This window comes from Salmo salar, chromosome ssa15 (genome assembly GCF_905237065.1).
Source record: "Salmo salar chromosome ssa15, Ssal_v3.1, whole genome shotgun sequence".
NCBI lineage: Eukaryota > Metazoa > Chordata > Actinopteri > Salmoniformes > Salmonidae > Salmo > Salmo salar.
The window spans coordinates 27,561,527-27,577,643 of NC_059456.1; the positions used below are offsets into that span (position 1 = coordinate 27,561,527).

At 42.4% G+C, this 16,117-nt stretch overlaps 1 protein-coding gene across 1 annotated transcript in view; it reads right to left on the reverse strand.

The window, feature by feature from the left end:
- The window catches only part of LOC106571163 (glutamate receptor ionotropic, kainate 2), a 171,613-nt gene that overhangs the window by 55,113 nt on the left and 100,383 nt on the right, over positions 1-16,117 (reverse strand). Inside the window, exons 8-9 of the mRNA XM_045695592.1 lie at positions 10,044-10,187; positions 2,370-2,477 (exon numbers count right to left, since the gene is read on the reverse strand). Coding sequence (XP_045551548.1) covers positions 2,370-2,477; positions 10,044-10,187 — 252 coding nt within the window. The remainder of the gene's footprint in view (positions 1-2,369; positions 2,478-10,043; positions 10,188-16,117) is intronic.

The following is a 16,117-nucleotide window of genomic DNA, read 5'->3' on the forward strand; positions in this document are numbered from 1 at the left end:
ACTATTTTTGGGGTGAAAAGTCAAAAACACAAAAACAAAGGAAACGTTTGATATGTACTGTGTATGTATTTTGTTGTGATAATTATGTTTTTAAATAAAATACATTACAAAAACTTCAGTCTGTGTGATTGACAGGAGTGATGATCAGAGAGGCAGAGTTTTTATTTTACCACCATCATTAAGACAGGGGCAGAAGTATGAATAGATTTTCTCAGTGAAGGTGCAGCCAGTGAAAGAGTAGATTTGACACCTGGCCTCCACATCGTAAAAGGAGACCTGACCCTCCTCATAATACACAAACACCCCCACCTTCTGGGGCTTCTCTCTCAGGAGGAAGTTGACATCTCGGTCATCATTAGCTGCATATTCATTTGCGTTCCTCAGCCATATGGTCCAGTAGCCATTCTCAGGACCCAGGAAAATGTCATTCTTCCTGTTGATGGACTCTTTGGCCACTCCTAAATCCCATTTAGTCTCCTTGACTTGCACCTCATAGTATAATCTCCCAGAGAAGCCATCTTTTCCCAGGACACTGGCACCCTTTGAAAACCTCTTTGGGTTGTCAGGGAGATTCTGTTCTCTAATTCCATATCTGACTTGCTTCCTGTCCTCAGAAAGGATGAGAGAGGGGTGGGCTGTATCAGGGTCCAGAGTGACATCCACTGACCACTGCTGCATCCACTTCAGCTCAGCGTCACACAACTTCTTCACTTCACTCCTGATTGTCTCATGCAGCTGAGACACAGCTCTCCTCACTGTCTCCACACTCAGACTGTGGTGAACACTGATCTCAGACCAGTCCTTGTTAGGTGGAAGGCTGCAGAGGGATGAGGAGCTCTGGAGGAGGTGGAGGTGGTCCTCAGTGTGTGACAGCTGCTTCAGCTCACTGCGTCCCCTATGTAGATCAGTGATTTCCTGCTTCAGATCTATAATGAGCCCTTCAGCCCGCCCCTTGGTTGCTTTCTGCTTCTCCTCAACTACCTCAATGAGCTCAACCTGGCTTCTCTCAATGGAACGAACCAGAGCAGTGAAGACCTGCACGCTGTCTGCTATCTCTCTCTGTCTGCCTCTCTCTTGCTGAGATCTACTGAGTGTTTCATTTCCTGAATCTTCTGCAGTCGCTCCTGGATCATCTGCTGCACTTCTGCCTCTGTCTGCCCCAGCTGAGCCTTCTTTTTCCCATACTCTTCCTCTAGAGGGACAGTGTAGTTAGTCTTGTGGTCTGTTTTCTTGCACTGGACACAAACACACATCAGATCAGTCCTACAGAACAGGTCCAGAGGTTTGTCATGCTCCTTACACATCCTGTCTTCCAGGTTCTTTACTGGGTCAATCAGCTCATGTCTTTTCAGGGCTGGGGCTATCTGATGAGGCTGCAGGTGAGTCTCACAGTAAGAAGTCAGACAGACCAGGCATGACTTCAGAGCCTTCAGCTTCGTCCCAGTGCACACGTCACAGGCCACTCTCCCAAGCTCGGCATAGTTTTGGTCTGGGCTGTGGCTAGCTCTCAGTGGAACTGATTTCCTGAACTGAGCAGCCATCTCAGAAATGAAAGCAGTGATGCAAATCTCAGGTCTCCTGTCGAATTTCTTCCTACAGATTGGACACTGGCACAGGTCATCACTGTCCCTGTACTTTCTGATGCAGGCCATGCAGAAGTTGTGTCCACATGAAGTGGTCACTGGCTCAGTGAACACGTCCAGACAGATAGAGCACAGGAAGTTCTCTTCAGACAGGAGACTGTTGCATAACGCCATATCTAGACAGAGACCAAAAGTGAAACCATTAAGCAATTCCTTGAATCTCTCAGCTCTCGTAGTTGATAATTCATTTAAGTGTATTTGAGTGTAAATTAAAAACTAGTCCTAAAAATGTCATTAAGATACAAGTTAATCTTGATAAATGGTTTCACCATAGAGATTGGAAATCGTCCTAAATGAGTCATAAAACAGGTAAGACATGAACATGGTAGTTAGTCAGTTGTCTCCTCTCACCTGCATGTGTCTGTGATTGCTGTCTCTGTTCTTTCTGTTTGTGAAAGAGGTCTGGAGAATGTATAGTTAGTTCAGAGAGATTAGTAGGTCTAAAGAGTCTGAGAAACCTTTCCTGTGCAACCTTCTTTAGTTTCACTTCAGCAGAATGACTTTAAAATGCTCCTCCCCATCCGATACTGCTATTGGCTACAGCCTTGAATCATAGAGCTTTTCCCAAATGTACCACAAGTTTGGTTAGAGTTTTGGTTTCTTTTGTTTTCAAAGATATCTTGGTATGTTTAAAACGCACCTTAACCACATGGAAAAGTAAGCCACAGGTATTTGGAAAGAGTGAAGGAAAACCCAAAGGAATGTTGAAAAGACACACACACACACCTTTTCCAGTCCGTCCTCCTTAAGACTGATCACATCCAGGTCGAAGTCTGTCCTCAGTCCATTGGTTCTGTTGAAAAGGATGCGTCCAGTCAAGCCATCCCAATGGGCCTATAGAGAGGGGCACACACACGCACGCACACACACACACACACACACACACACACACACACACACACACACACACACACACACACACACACACACACACACACACACACACACACACACACACACACACACACACACACACACACACACACCACCCAATTCAACTAAAAAACTAACCCAAAGTGTCCAAATTGTATCCCTCAATTACCCATAATCCTACATGCTCTTTCATTGTATTTCGATCCAAAACCAAAGCCCCACAATGTTTCCATTTCAATTAGCTAGCCGTTCCGTCTGGCTCTCTCCACACTGTCTGCATTTCACAACAACAGACAACAGAGAGGAGGCTTGTTTGACAGGTATAAGAGGTCATTACGCTGTGAAGTTGGTTGGTGGTGCTTGAAGTTTCACTTCAAAGTGATTGGAGGATAAGAGAGACAGCGTGGGGAGAGATATGAGAGATGGAGCGGAGGGAGGGAGGAGGGGAGGAGAGAGGGAGGAAGGGAGGGAGGGAGGAAGGGAAGAAAGTACAATGGTTCGTTCTGTAAATGACCTACAATAACACCGCACACACAATGAAAGCACTCTCGTCTACAAAGCGAATGGCTGACCTTAGTGACCTTAGTGACTGGCGTTCGAGAGATGTAAGGGGGCTTTGATATGGACACACGCCGAGATATGGTTATGCAGACAGGTAGAGATGTCTTCCTTATCTCTGTCTCTATTATGCGTGATAGGAACACACACACACACACACACACACACACACACACACACACACACACACACACACACACACACACACACACACACACACACACACACACACACACACACACACACACACACACACACATACACAGTGCCCTCTGTAATTATTGGGAGAGTAAAAATGTCTTCTTCTTTTGGCTCTGTACTCCAGAACTTTGGATTTGAAATCAAACAATGATTATGAGGTTAAAATGCAGATTCCAAAATGACACAATACATTATTTAAACACTACATTATTTACTACTTTAATACACACAAGTGAATTTGTCCCAATACCTTTGATTCTCTAAAATGTGGGGACATATATTTTTATTTGTTTTGTTATTAAAGTTGTATTTAATACAAATAAACAAACAAAACTACAATACAGAACTAAATGGATTCACAAGCAATAGTCATCACCTCCCAGTCGTAGAAACAACACAACAAATAAAATGTGTCCAGATTCTAGAATTGTTGTTTCTGCCAGTGATCCTAGAAAGCATTTGTTCATGCGATGCTACTTCCAACATTGATTCTATCCACTGTTTCAAAGTAGGAGTGGCATGACCCTTCCAAATGCTAAGGATTACTCTAGCTGCTGTAACCATACCAACAGTGATCAGTGGTGGAAAAAGTAGACAATTCTCATAATTGAGTATAAGTAAAGATAGCTTAATAGAAAATGACTCAAGTAAAAGTGAATGTCACCCAGTAAAATACTACTTGAGTAAAAGTCTAAAAGTATTTTTTCTATATATTCTTAAGTATAAAAGTAAAAGGATAAATCATTTCAAATTCCTTATATTAAGCAAACCAGACAGCACCATTTTATTTGTATTTTATTTTACAGATAGCCAGGGGCACACTCCAACACTCATACATAATTTACAAACGAAGCATTTGTGTTTAGTAAGTCTGCCAGATCAGAGGCAGTAGGGAGGACCAGGGATGTTCTCTTGATAAGTGTGTGAATTGGACCATTTTCCTGTCCTCTTAACCTTTACAGGATGGGTGTCCCTAAACCGGGACGGTTGTTGCTAACGTGCGCTAATGTGACTAGAATGGCGTTGTATACAACAGCCAACTTTCTGGGACAAGCTTCAATTCTTGTTCATCTAACTGTAGTGTCCAGAAGGCAACTAGGAAAGCTGCCGTTACCGTCAATATTACTCGCCAACGTGCAATCATTGGACAATAAACTAGACGAGGTACGATCACGAATATCCTACCAACGGGACATCAAAAACTGTAATATCCTATGTTTCACGGAATTGTGGCTGAATGACGACATGGATATTCATCTAGCGGGATACACGCTGCACCGGCAGGATAGAACAGCACACTCCGGTAAGACGAGGGGGGGCGGTCTGTGCATATTTGTAAACAACAGCTGGTGCACGGAATCTAAGGAAGTCTCTAGATTTTGCTCGCCTGAAGTAGAGTATATTGTGATAAATTGCAGGCCACACTACTTGCCTAGAGAGTTCTCAGCAATACTTTTCGTGGCTGTTTATTTACCACCACAGACAGATGCTGGCACTAAGACTGCACTCAGCCAGCTGTATAAGGAAATAAGCAAACAGGAAACTACTCACCCAGAGGCGGAGCTCCTAGTGACCGGAGACTTTAATGCAGGGAAACTTAAATCAGTTCTACCAAATCTCTATCAACATGTTAAATGTGCAACCAGAGGGAAAGACGCGTACAAAGCTCTCCCTCCCCTCCATTTTGTAAATCCGACCACATCTCTATCCTCCTGATTCCTGCTTACAAGCAAAAATTAAAGCAGGAAGCACCAGTGACTCAGTCTATAAAGAAATGGTCAGATGAAGCAGATGCTAAACTACAGGACTGTTTTGTTATCACAGACTGGAACATTTTCCGGGATTCTTCCGATGACATTGAGGAATACACCACATCAGTCACTGGCTTTATCAATAAGTGCATCAAGGACGTCGTCCCCACAGTGACTGTACGTACACACCCCAACCAGAAGCCATGGATTACAGGCAACATTCGCACTGAGCTAAAGGGTAGAGCTGCCGCTCTCAAGGTGTGGGACTCTAACCCGGAAGCTTACAAGAAATCCCGCTATGCCCTGCGACGAACCATCAAACAGGCAAAGCGTCAATACAGGGCTAAGATTGAATCATACTACACCGGCTCCAACGCTCGTCGGATGTGGCAGGGCTTGCAAACTATTACAGACTACAAAGGGAAGCACAGCCGCGAGCTGCCCAGTGACACGAGCCTACCAGACGAGCTAAATCACTTCTATGCTCGCTTCGAAGCAAGCAACACTGAGGCATGCATGAGACCATCAGCTGTTCCGGATGACTGTGTGATCACGCTCTCCATAGCCGACGTGAGTAAGACCTTTAAACAGGTCAACATTCACAAGGCTGCGGGGCCAGATGGATTACCAGGACGTGTGCTCCTGGCATGTGCTGACCAACTGGGAGGTGTCATCACTGACATTTTCAACATGTCCCTGATTGAGTCTGTAATACCAACATGCTTCAAGCAGACCCCCATAGTCCCTGTGCCCAAGAACACAAAGGCAACCTGCCTAAATGACTACAGACCCGTAGCACTCACGTCCGTAGCCATGAAGTGCTTTGAAAGGCTGGTAATGGCTCACATAAACACCATTATCCCAGAAACCCTAGACCCACTCCAATTTGCATACCGCCCAAACAGATCCACAGATGATGCAATCTCTATTGCACTCCACACTGCCCTTTCCCACATGGACAAAAGGAACACCTATGTGAGAATGCTATTCATTGACTACAGCTCAGCGTTCAACACCATAGTACCCTCAAAGCTCATCACTAAGCTAAGGAACCTGGGACTAAACACCTCCCTCTGCAACTGGATCTGCACTTCCTGACGGGCCGCCCCCAGGTGGTGAATGTCGGTAGCAACACATCTGCCATGCTGATCCTCAACACTGGAGATCCCCAGGGGTGCATGCTCAGTCCCCTCCTGTACTCCCTGTTCACCCACGACTGCATGGCCAGGCACGACTCCAACACCATCATTAAGTTTGCTGACGACACAACAGTGGTAGGCCTGATCACCGACAACGACGAGACAGCCTCTAGGGAGGAGGTCAGAGACCTGGCCGGGTGGTGCCAGAATAACAACCTATCCCTCAACATAACCAAGACTAAGGAGATGATTGTGGCCAACAGGAAAAGGAGCACCGAGCACGTCCCCATTCTCATCGACGGGGCTGTAGTGGAGCAGGTTGAGAGCTTCAAATTCCTTGGTGTCCACATCAACAACAAATTAGAATGGTCCAAACACACCAAGACAGTCATGAAGAGGGCACGACAAAGCCTATTCCCCCTCAGGAAACTAAAAAGATTTGGCATGGGTCCTGAGATCCTCAAAAGGTTCTACAGCTGCAACATCGAGAGCATCCTGACCGGTTGCATCACTGCCTGGTACGGCAATTGCTCAGCCTCCGACCGCAAGGCACTTCAGAGGGTAGTGTGTACGGCCCAGTACATCACTGGGGCAAAGCTGCCTGCCATCCAGGACCTCTACACCAGGCGGTGTCAGAGGAAGGCTCTGAAAATTGTCAAAGACCCCAGCCACCCCAGTCATAGACTGTTCTCTCTACTACCGCATGGCAAGCGGTACCGGAGTGCCAAGTCTAGGACAAAAAGGCTTCTCAACAGTTTTTACCCCCAAGCCATAAGACTCCTGAACAGGTAACCAAATGGTTACCAGGACTATTTGCATTGTGTGCCCTCGCTACTCTCTGTTTATCTTATATGCATAGTCACTTTAACTATACATTCATGTACATATTACCTCAATTGTCCCGACCAACCAGTGCTCCCGCACATTGGCTAACCGGGCTATCTGCATTGTGTCTCACCACCCGCCAACCCCTCTTTTTACGCTACTGCTACTCTCTGCTCATCATATATGCATAGTCACTTTAACCATACCCACATGTACATACTACCTCAATAAGCCTGACTAACCGGTGTCTGTATATAGCCTTGCTACTCTTATTTTCAAATGTATTTTTACTGTTGTTTTATTTCTTTACTTACCTACACACACACACACACACATACCTTTTTTTCCCGCACTATTGGTTAGAGCCTGTAAGTAAGCATTTCACTGTAAGGTCTACACCTGTTGTATTCGGCGCACATGACAAATAAACTTTGATTTGGTTTGATTTGAATTAACAGTAGCTATTATAGTGAAAAAATACCATGCTATTGTTTGAGGAGAGTGCACAACAACAAAAAACTTTTATCACAGCAACTGGTTTGATACATTCACCTCTGAAGGTAAATAATGTACTTACATTCAGTAATCTTGCTCTGATTTTTCATCCTGAGGGTCCCAGAGATAAAATGTAGCATAGTTTTGTTTGATAAAATCAATTTTTATGTTCAAACGAAGGAATTGGGGTCTACAGTTTGACCCCACTACTGTCTCTGGCTTCACACCCACCCCGCCCGCCCATCTAGATGTGTGAAAGTTAGTGTATATTCTAGTGATTCATCATGTATGACATTCCTGGGAGTGTGTAAACTTACATTTTCTTATTACCATAACATTTTTGTATGTTCTCTGTAGTTATGTACTTGAAAATGTATAAATTGACCAATTCGACACATTTGGGCAAACTCCTGGCAGACTTGATACAAAATATTGTGCAGTAATGTAATTCTTCACTGGATCAGTCTGAAACGTTGCACACACACTGCTGCCATCTGGTGGTCAAAATCTAAATTTCACCTAGACTCCTATCTGAAAGTATGGCCTTCTCTTGTATTTCAAAGATGATGGAACAAAAAATAAAATAAAAATGCATGTTCATTTGTTTGTATTATCTTTTTCCAGATCTAATGTGTTATATTCTCCTACATTAATTTCACATTTCCACAAACGTAAAAGTGTTTCCTTTCAAATGGTACCAAGAAAATGCATATTCTTGCTTCAGGTCCTGAGCTACAGGCAGTTAGATTTGGGTATGTCATTTTAGGCTTAAATGTATAATAAGGGTACGATACTTTTTAAATGTAATGAGTACTTTTGGGTGTCAGGGAAAATGTATAGAGTAAAAAGTACATTATTTTCTTTAGGAATGTAGTGAAGTAAAAGTAAAAGTTGTCAAAAATATAAATAGTAAAGTAAAGTACCATACAGATACCGCCAAAAACTACTTAGGTAGTACTTTTTTACTTAAGTACTTTACACCACTGACAGTGATCAGTGCAAAATCCAAATTTGTTACATTAGTTAACTCTGTTCTAATGCCCAGCCGGCATATTCTCGGTGAAACTAGAATTGTTAACCCCAACCATTCCTCCAGAGAATTCCAAACATCCTTTCAGAAAGGTAGCAATAATGCACATTCTCATACTGCGTGTTAAAATGTCCCAGTGTCTTTTTGGCATTTCCAACACAGAGAATTGTTGGTCAGACCCATCTTATGAAGCCTTGTTGGGGTCCAATAAAACCTATGTAGTATCTTATATTGAGTAAGTTTCCCCCTGGCTTCCCTTATGTTCCTCCCTGAGCTGGACAAGATCTTCAACCAGGTATCATCCTCAATTTCACACTTAAGGTCAGTTTGCCATATTGTTCTGAGGTTTTTACAGTCTTTACTCTGCAGATGACTAAATATTGAGTAAAGAAATTCTGCTTTATGTTTGGGTAATTCCAAATACGGTTTCCTGGATTTTGTTGATAGCCGGTTAATAAACATTCATACTCATATTTCCAGAAATGTCTCTTGTCTCCCACATCATATTGTTGTACCAAATCTGAGTATGACATTTAAACCTATTCATTGTACAGATCACCTATAGTATGAATTCCTTTCATTAGCAATTATTTCCAGTACACAAACTTCCCTCCTATCTGTAGCCTAGGATTGTGCCACAGTGATGAGTATCCTTTAAGATGTGAAATTCCACATATCTTGTGTAATGTTCTCCACGCCTCTTTTGAGTGTAACAAAATTGGGTTAGGAGTTTCAACAGACTTCTCCCCTGTAAAGTGCTGATATTTCTAAACGGTTCCCCCGATATGGATGAAAATCCCCTCAAGTTAAAGCTGATATTTGGGACTTTAACCTCATAGTTGTTGTTTGATTTCAAATCTAAACTGTTGAAGTATAGAGCCAAAAGAAGAAAAATAGCTTCACTGTCCCAATAATTAGGGAGGGCACTGGATGGTAACACACGCACCTGCATCTACACTCACAGATATGTCGTCACACACAAAAAGGTAAACACAGCCACAGATTCACACGGTGCATATATAACCGTGAGCGGGTGTGGGGGTGTGTTCAGCAGAACTGGCGGGGGGGGGGGGGTCTGCTCCATTCAAACTCCATCAACCCAGGGGGTCATTAGAAAAGGCCCAGTGTGCCACCTGAATGGAACTGACCCCTGGTTTCCTGTCCAAGAGTTCAGGGTCAAACAGGGATGTTGCTGGTAGCTGGGTGGTCCAGTCGGTTTGTGCTTTAGCCAACTCCTCTCAGTGTTCATTCATTGTCATGCCAAACATGTACAGTATGTGTTGACAATGCTACAGCGCAATAGAATGAATAATATGTGTACACAGCGCTTTACAGGTAAAGCTGTCTCAAAGGGCATGGATTCAAATGAATAGAAGAGACTAGGAGGCATATATGAAAGATACTCTGTATATTTTACGTTGTATATGCTACTACAGCACACAGTATGGCTTGATTGCATGAAGTCATAGTCACTCAATTCATCATATACTGTATGTCAATGAAACTTTAACATTTTGCACTACGGTACCTCTTTGATGAGGCTGATGAAGCGCGCACCGAAGCGCCAGGGTTTGTGGCGGTTGCACTGCAGCGAGCTGACGGTGATCTGCTGCGACTGTTGCACCGCCACAGCCACAACGTGCACCGCGTCGAACATCAGCGCTGCGTCCGTCTGCACAGAGGTAGTTGTGATGTCAGAGCATTATTACATCATGACACAAAAGGTCTCTCTTGCAAAAGAGATTTGATTAAATCTCCATGAGACAACCTGTGTAAAAGGTTACATCAAAATAAAGAGCATTGTTATGTCAGAGCATGATTACATCATATGAGGCATTATGACATCAAATCATTATTAAGAGCTGTGCAGACACAGAGCTATGGGCTGTGGATGCTCACTGAGTACCCACTTGTCCCTCTAGTCAAAGTGGCTAGTGCCTTCATACAGAAGGGCGACAGTCGACGGTGACCATAGCAACTAAATAAACAAATATTATCGATGTGCGAAAAGTGAATCGCTATAACATCATAAGCATGCATAAAAAAAGTATTTACATGCAACACAAATCATAAACCCCAAAATAGATTACAAAACAATGATTTGCTAGAGTGGAAAGTTAGCTGGTCCTGCTCAACAAAGATGGCACCGCTTCAGAAAAGAGAGCAGTATCCTATTTTCTCCGCCTCGGCTGAGCAGCTTCCAAGGGCCCGAGCACCTCCAATCGCTCCTTCTGGATAGAATTTGGTTCATTGAAAATTAATGGGCCACCACGCCTGTCGCTTTTGTCTGCAAGTGCCTGTAGGCCTACTTCATCGAGGCCATTAGGATGTCCGAATACTTATACTTCATAAAAGCCAATAATTGATGGGTTCCCTTGGTATTGTGATGTAGCTGGAACATTATGACAACTTGAAGCATCCCTCAAGAAACATAATGACACACTTATTCCATCAGCAAATGATTCCATTACATTCACTGAATCATACATCTATTTAAGTGAGAGGGACATGAGCGAATGACATCGTCAAATACACTGCATCATAATGAAAGTACTGTATTCTTGTGCTTCCAGCCACATGTCTATGTGGGCAACCTGGATAATTTAAATAAATTGTAGGACTGCATGGGCTATGTACTGTATACAGTTCACTACAATTCAGCTCTTAGCTGCAAATGTGTAACATGAGTAAACAAGAAGAAAAAAAAAGAACGGCTGAATCATCCACTTCCCTCTGCATATCTTTTGGAGGACTATCTCTCAGTATAAGAGAGAGACTAGAGAATGAAGAATATCCAGCCAACGACAGCCTTTAGAATAGCCCAGTCGGTGTCGCATCCAATGAGAGAGGCTCTCTTTGGCCGGTCAGCCTGTAACCGTGGAGACTAATGGCTCCTGATAGCTGTGCCCACTCCCTGGAGAGCGAGGGCAGAGCGGGCGCTGCTGCAGATGGCACATGGGCTACAGTGTCAGTCAGCTCCACTCCAAAACGACACACTAAGTACATGCAATGTGGGCACGCTATCATGTTCCCTCTCTGAGTAATACTTTGTCCGTTTATCCTCCTAGATGGGGAGATACACTACAGAGGTAAATGATGTGCTATTGTAAATATGATCTTGTCTGATTGTGGGACCAAATCAGGATGGTTGTGTCTGATTTCATCTTGATATTTAAAGTGACAACATGACACTCCAAAATTATAGTTTCTCAATCCAGCTGTACGCCTCAATCTAAAATGAATGGAAGAGAGAAGCACCATGTGATTTCCAGATTTGTGGTGCGTATCTTTTTAGGGCTGAAGTAGATGTTGTAACCAACAACCCACTGGGCAAAACTGATTGAATTTCTATGTCATTTCAACAACAAAAATGATATGCAATGACGTTGAATCGATGTGGAAAACTGATTGGATTTTCAAAAAGTCATCAACGTAAGGGAATATCTTATTTTTTTTCACCGAACTTTTAACTTAAATCCAATGACATGGTTAAAATGTTTGTTGATTTTACGTTGATTTGACATTAGCTGACAACTCAACCAAAACTAAATCAAAACTAGATGTTGAAATTACATCTGTGCCCAGTCGGAAGGTGTTATGGTTACTTGTTGTCATGACGTTGCCCTCTTTGAGTACAGGGAGGACAGTTGACCCCCTCCCCCTTGCACCATCCCCCAACCTACCTCCCCCCACCCAGGCCCTGTGTGAAGGGGTTGTAAAATTCTTGGAGGAGAATCTCCTACCACATGGCCCAGTTGAGACACAGAGGGGTTTCATAGAGAGACACAGGAAATTCTTCCAACTCACAGAATTGGGGAACTGAACAACATTTATGTTCTGGAGAAGGTATGGAAGATTGGTGAAGAATCCAGCTACGAACTGGTCCGCTTGGTACAATTTTGTGATACTCAGAAGAGACAATATAGCCATATTACCATAAAACTGTTTATATAATAGCCTCGGCTATGGGACTTGCATCCAAATGGTTGTATAGAATGTATTAATAAGGATAAAGCTATTTTGTAATACATTGAGATGCTGTGTACTGATGTTAATGTGATAGAATGTATTTATGTTCAAAGATTAAATCAGTCATCGGCACGCCCCCAGGGACACAGACAGGACCAGGCGTCATGTGACAAGCCTGTTCTATGTTCACTATAAAACCCCACCCTGATTTACTTTCTTGAGACCAGGCCTCCACTCCATTACGAGTTGGCCAATAGGTTTGACCATCCAATTCCTCTACTGAAAGTTAACTATACCACGTGGTTAACTTTTAGACTATCGATACCGACAGAATAAGAACAAGTCTTTGATATTAATTAATAGTCTGCAGCTAGAAATTATATCATTGAACGCGAAGACCGACGAAACATCCATTTTATGACGACATTAATGAATGTCGCTTTGAAAGATCCATTCTAACCGAGAGAGAGAGAGAGAACTCTCCAACAGAACGACTCTCCAACAAGGATCCCGACGACACACTGAGCGTAAATATATATTGATTGCAATTGTTCCCGAATGAGTGAGCGTTTATGTGCAAAGGATTAGCATATCAATTGTTAATATTAATGAACTCTGTGTGCCTCCTCAGCTGACCTTTTATGACCCATTGTTTAACAAGACACCAGCCATGCCTGTTTAGCCCACTAGGGCACATTGCTCTACCAATTCTTTGTGACGATAATTACTGTTTGTATGCTTTCTGTGAATTACTTAGTTTAGTAAATAAATGATTTTAAGACAATTGATGTATGGATGACTCTTAGTAAAGGCTGGGTTCGTGCAGATACAACAATTTACGACGTTTGGAATGAGACTGGACGCGAGGTAAAATACACCATTTAAACCAGAAGATAATCGGCCTATACTATAATATAATATATGTTATAATATAGGAAAGTTATATTAGGAAAATTATAACTTTGTAATCTGAATATTTTCCTTGGTGCCCCGATCTCCTCGTTAATTACAATTAAACGATTAATCAGTTTAATCGCGTGATAATAATTACAGGGAGTTAATTGAAAAACATGTCTTCAGTTTAATGGTGACCCAAAGACACGACATTGTTATGAATATATGTTGTGAGTTCCAACCCAGGCACTCCATAGCCACACCCATATTCACTTCCTGGTTTGAGTGGAAGGAAGCCATCTTGTCTACAGGTTGTAGTCAGACAGTTTTGTTTATACAGTGTAAACTCTAATGTGCTGTCATTACTCAAAACTTCTGAGGAAACCCATTGCACTTACTATATCTGAGTACAGTTACTTCTTAAAGTGATTTTGTAGTCATTAATCAAACCGATAGAGTCACTGTGATCTTGCAGGGCAGGGGTGTCAAACTCATTCCATGGAGGGCCTAGTGTCTGCAGGTTTTTGTTATTTCCTTTCAATTAAGACCTAGACAACCAGGTGAGCGGAGTTCCTTACTAATTAGTGACCTTAATTCATCAATCCAGTATGGAGGGCGGAGCGAAAACCAACAGACACTCTGCCCTCTGTGAAATTAGTTTGACACCTGTGCTGTAGGGGGTCCAGATTTGAGTTGTATCAGCGTAAACATTTTGAGTCACGCACCCACTAAGCCATGCCTCCAATATAATTTCCAAGTGTGCCTTTCTGAGTGACTTGTAGAGTTACCACCCATGACTGTATTTGTTTTCAGTCCTGTGGCCTTCACTAAGAGGTCCTAGGCGAATGTTATCATTATAGTTACACTCTTTATGACAATACATTAAAGATCTCATAAGGCCTTATTTTGAGGCCTAGCTTTAACCGAATACAGTGGCCATGAAACTCATGGTTTACAGGCCACATCAGGATTGCAAGTTGGGTTACAAACTTCTTTCCAATAGGGATTTCTAGAAAATCAGGGAAATTTACCAGAATTTTGCAACCCTACCTGCAAGTTACATTATGCTGGCTTCCAAAATGATGTGTAATAACTATTGGAATCCAGCCAGAGTTAAGATATTCAACAGTTGTAATTTCTCTTCACCCGCAACCTGCATTCATAATGACTGCCAGGGTTACAAACAGTGTGAGGAGACTACCTATGCCAATTAAACAGAAACGACCATTTCAGTTACGGGTGCATAAAACTAATTAAACTATTGGATTAGTTACGTTTGAAATTGATTTTATTTATCTTTGTGTAGCATAAGATAAATCAATCAATCACTCAATGTACATGCAAAAACACAGATATTCAAAACAATTCCAAAAATCTACCTGCAGTAGAGCACAATGCATTGACTTGGGGTTTACAGTGCAGTTTAAAAAGCCTTGGGGTTTACTGTATAGTTTAAAAAAGCTTGGGGTTTACAGTGTATTTAAAAAAAAGCCTTGGTGTCAACGGTGTAGTTTATAAAAACCTTGGGATTTACAGTGTAGTTTTAAAATCCTTGAAGTTTACAGTATAGTTTAAAAAAGCGTTTACAGTATAGTTTAAAAAAGTGTTTACAGTATAGTTTAAAAAAGTGTTTACAGTATAGTTTAAAAAAGCGTTTACAGTATAGTTTAAAAAAGCGTTTACAGTATAGTTTAAAAAAGGCCTACTTATATGTTTGGGGGAGTTTCTCTGTGGACTTTTCATTCCTTTGGATTATTATGAAGACTATCAAGTGAAGAGGACAAATCAATACTTGTTTCATTTCTCACAGCTGGATTATTTGGATGTTTGCTTATTTGTGATTTCTTGGTGGTTTTGGAAGGAACTGAATTGAACAGTTACTTTCATTGGAAGACAGACATTGTTTCTGAACTAAAACAAATATGTGATTTATCATTTTCATTTGTGATTCAGAGACTGAGCGTATTGATTTCAGGGAATTCTGGTTTGATTCTGAATGCTAGCTGAATAATTTCTGAATACAGATCATTCTTTACATGACATCTATGCTCTCCCTTGTTTTTTGAAAAGTGCTGTTGGGTTTAGTGCTAACTAACCTTTATCGTGTCTATTTTCATTTTATACATGATAAACCATAACCCTACCCTTACCCTAACCCCCCTAACCTTAACTATATCCCTTACCTGAACCTAGCCCTAACCCTTACCTTAACCCTTACCTTAACCATTTTAAATTTCAAATTCAATGGGGTGGCGTCAGAGTTGGGACGTCCCAAGGATCCCGTTTAGATATTTCCCTCCTGCCTCTGCCATATCATATGAACTATTGAAATCATCCACTTCCAAACTCCAATTTAACTGAAGCTATTGAGGGCGTAGCTCCTTGGAGCTGTCAGTGTAAATGGATCTGTCAGAGGAGGGTCAGGCAGAAGGCTGGGGTGAACAGCAGGGAGTCGTCTCAGCCTCGGCACAACACTGCTACTCTCCTTTTCTAGTTTATCTCTATGGGCACAAAGAATCCCATGTGTTATCTGACAGACAGTTCGAGAAGAGAGGAGAGAGGCGGAGGGAGAGAGATAGGGGGAAGGAGGGAGCAATTGCAATAGAGGGGGAGGGAAGGAGGGAGAGACAGAGAGCGAGAAAGACAGAAGGGCAGAGATATGAGGAGAGAGAAAAGGGAGGAAAAGAGATGGAAAGGATGGGGTAAAAAGAGAGAGCAAGAGAGTCAGCATTCAGCCCC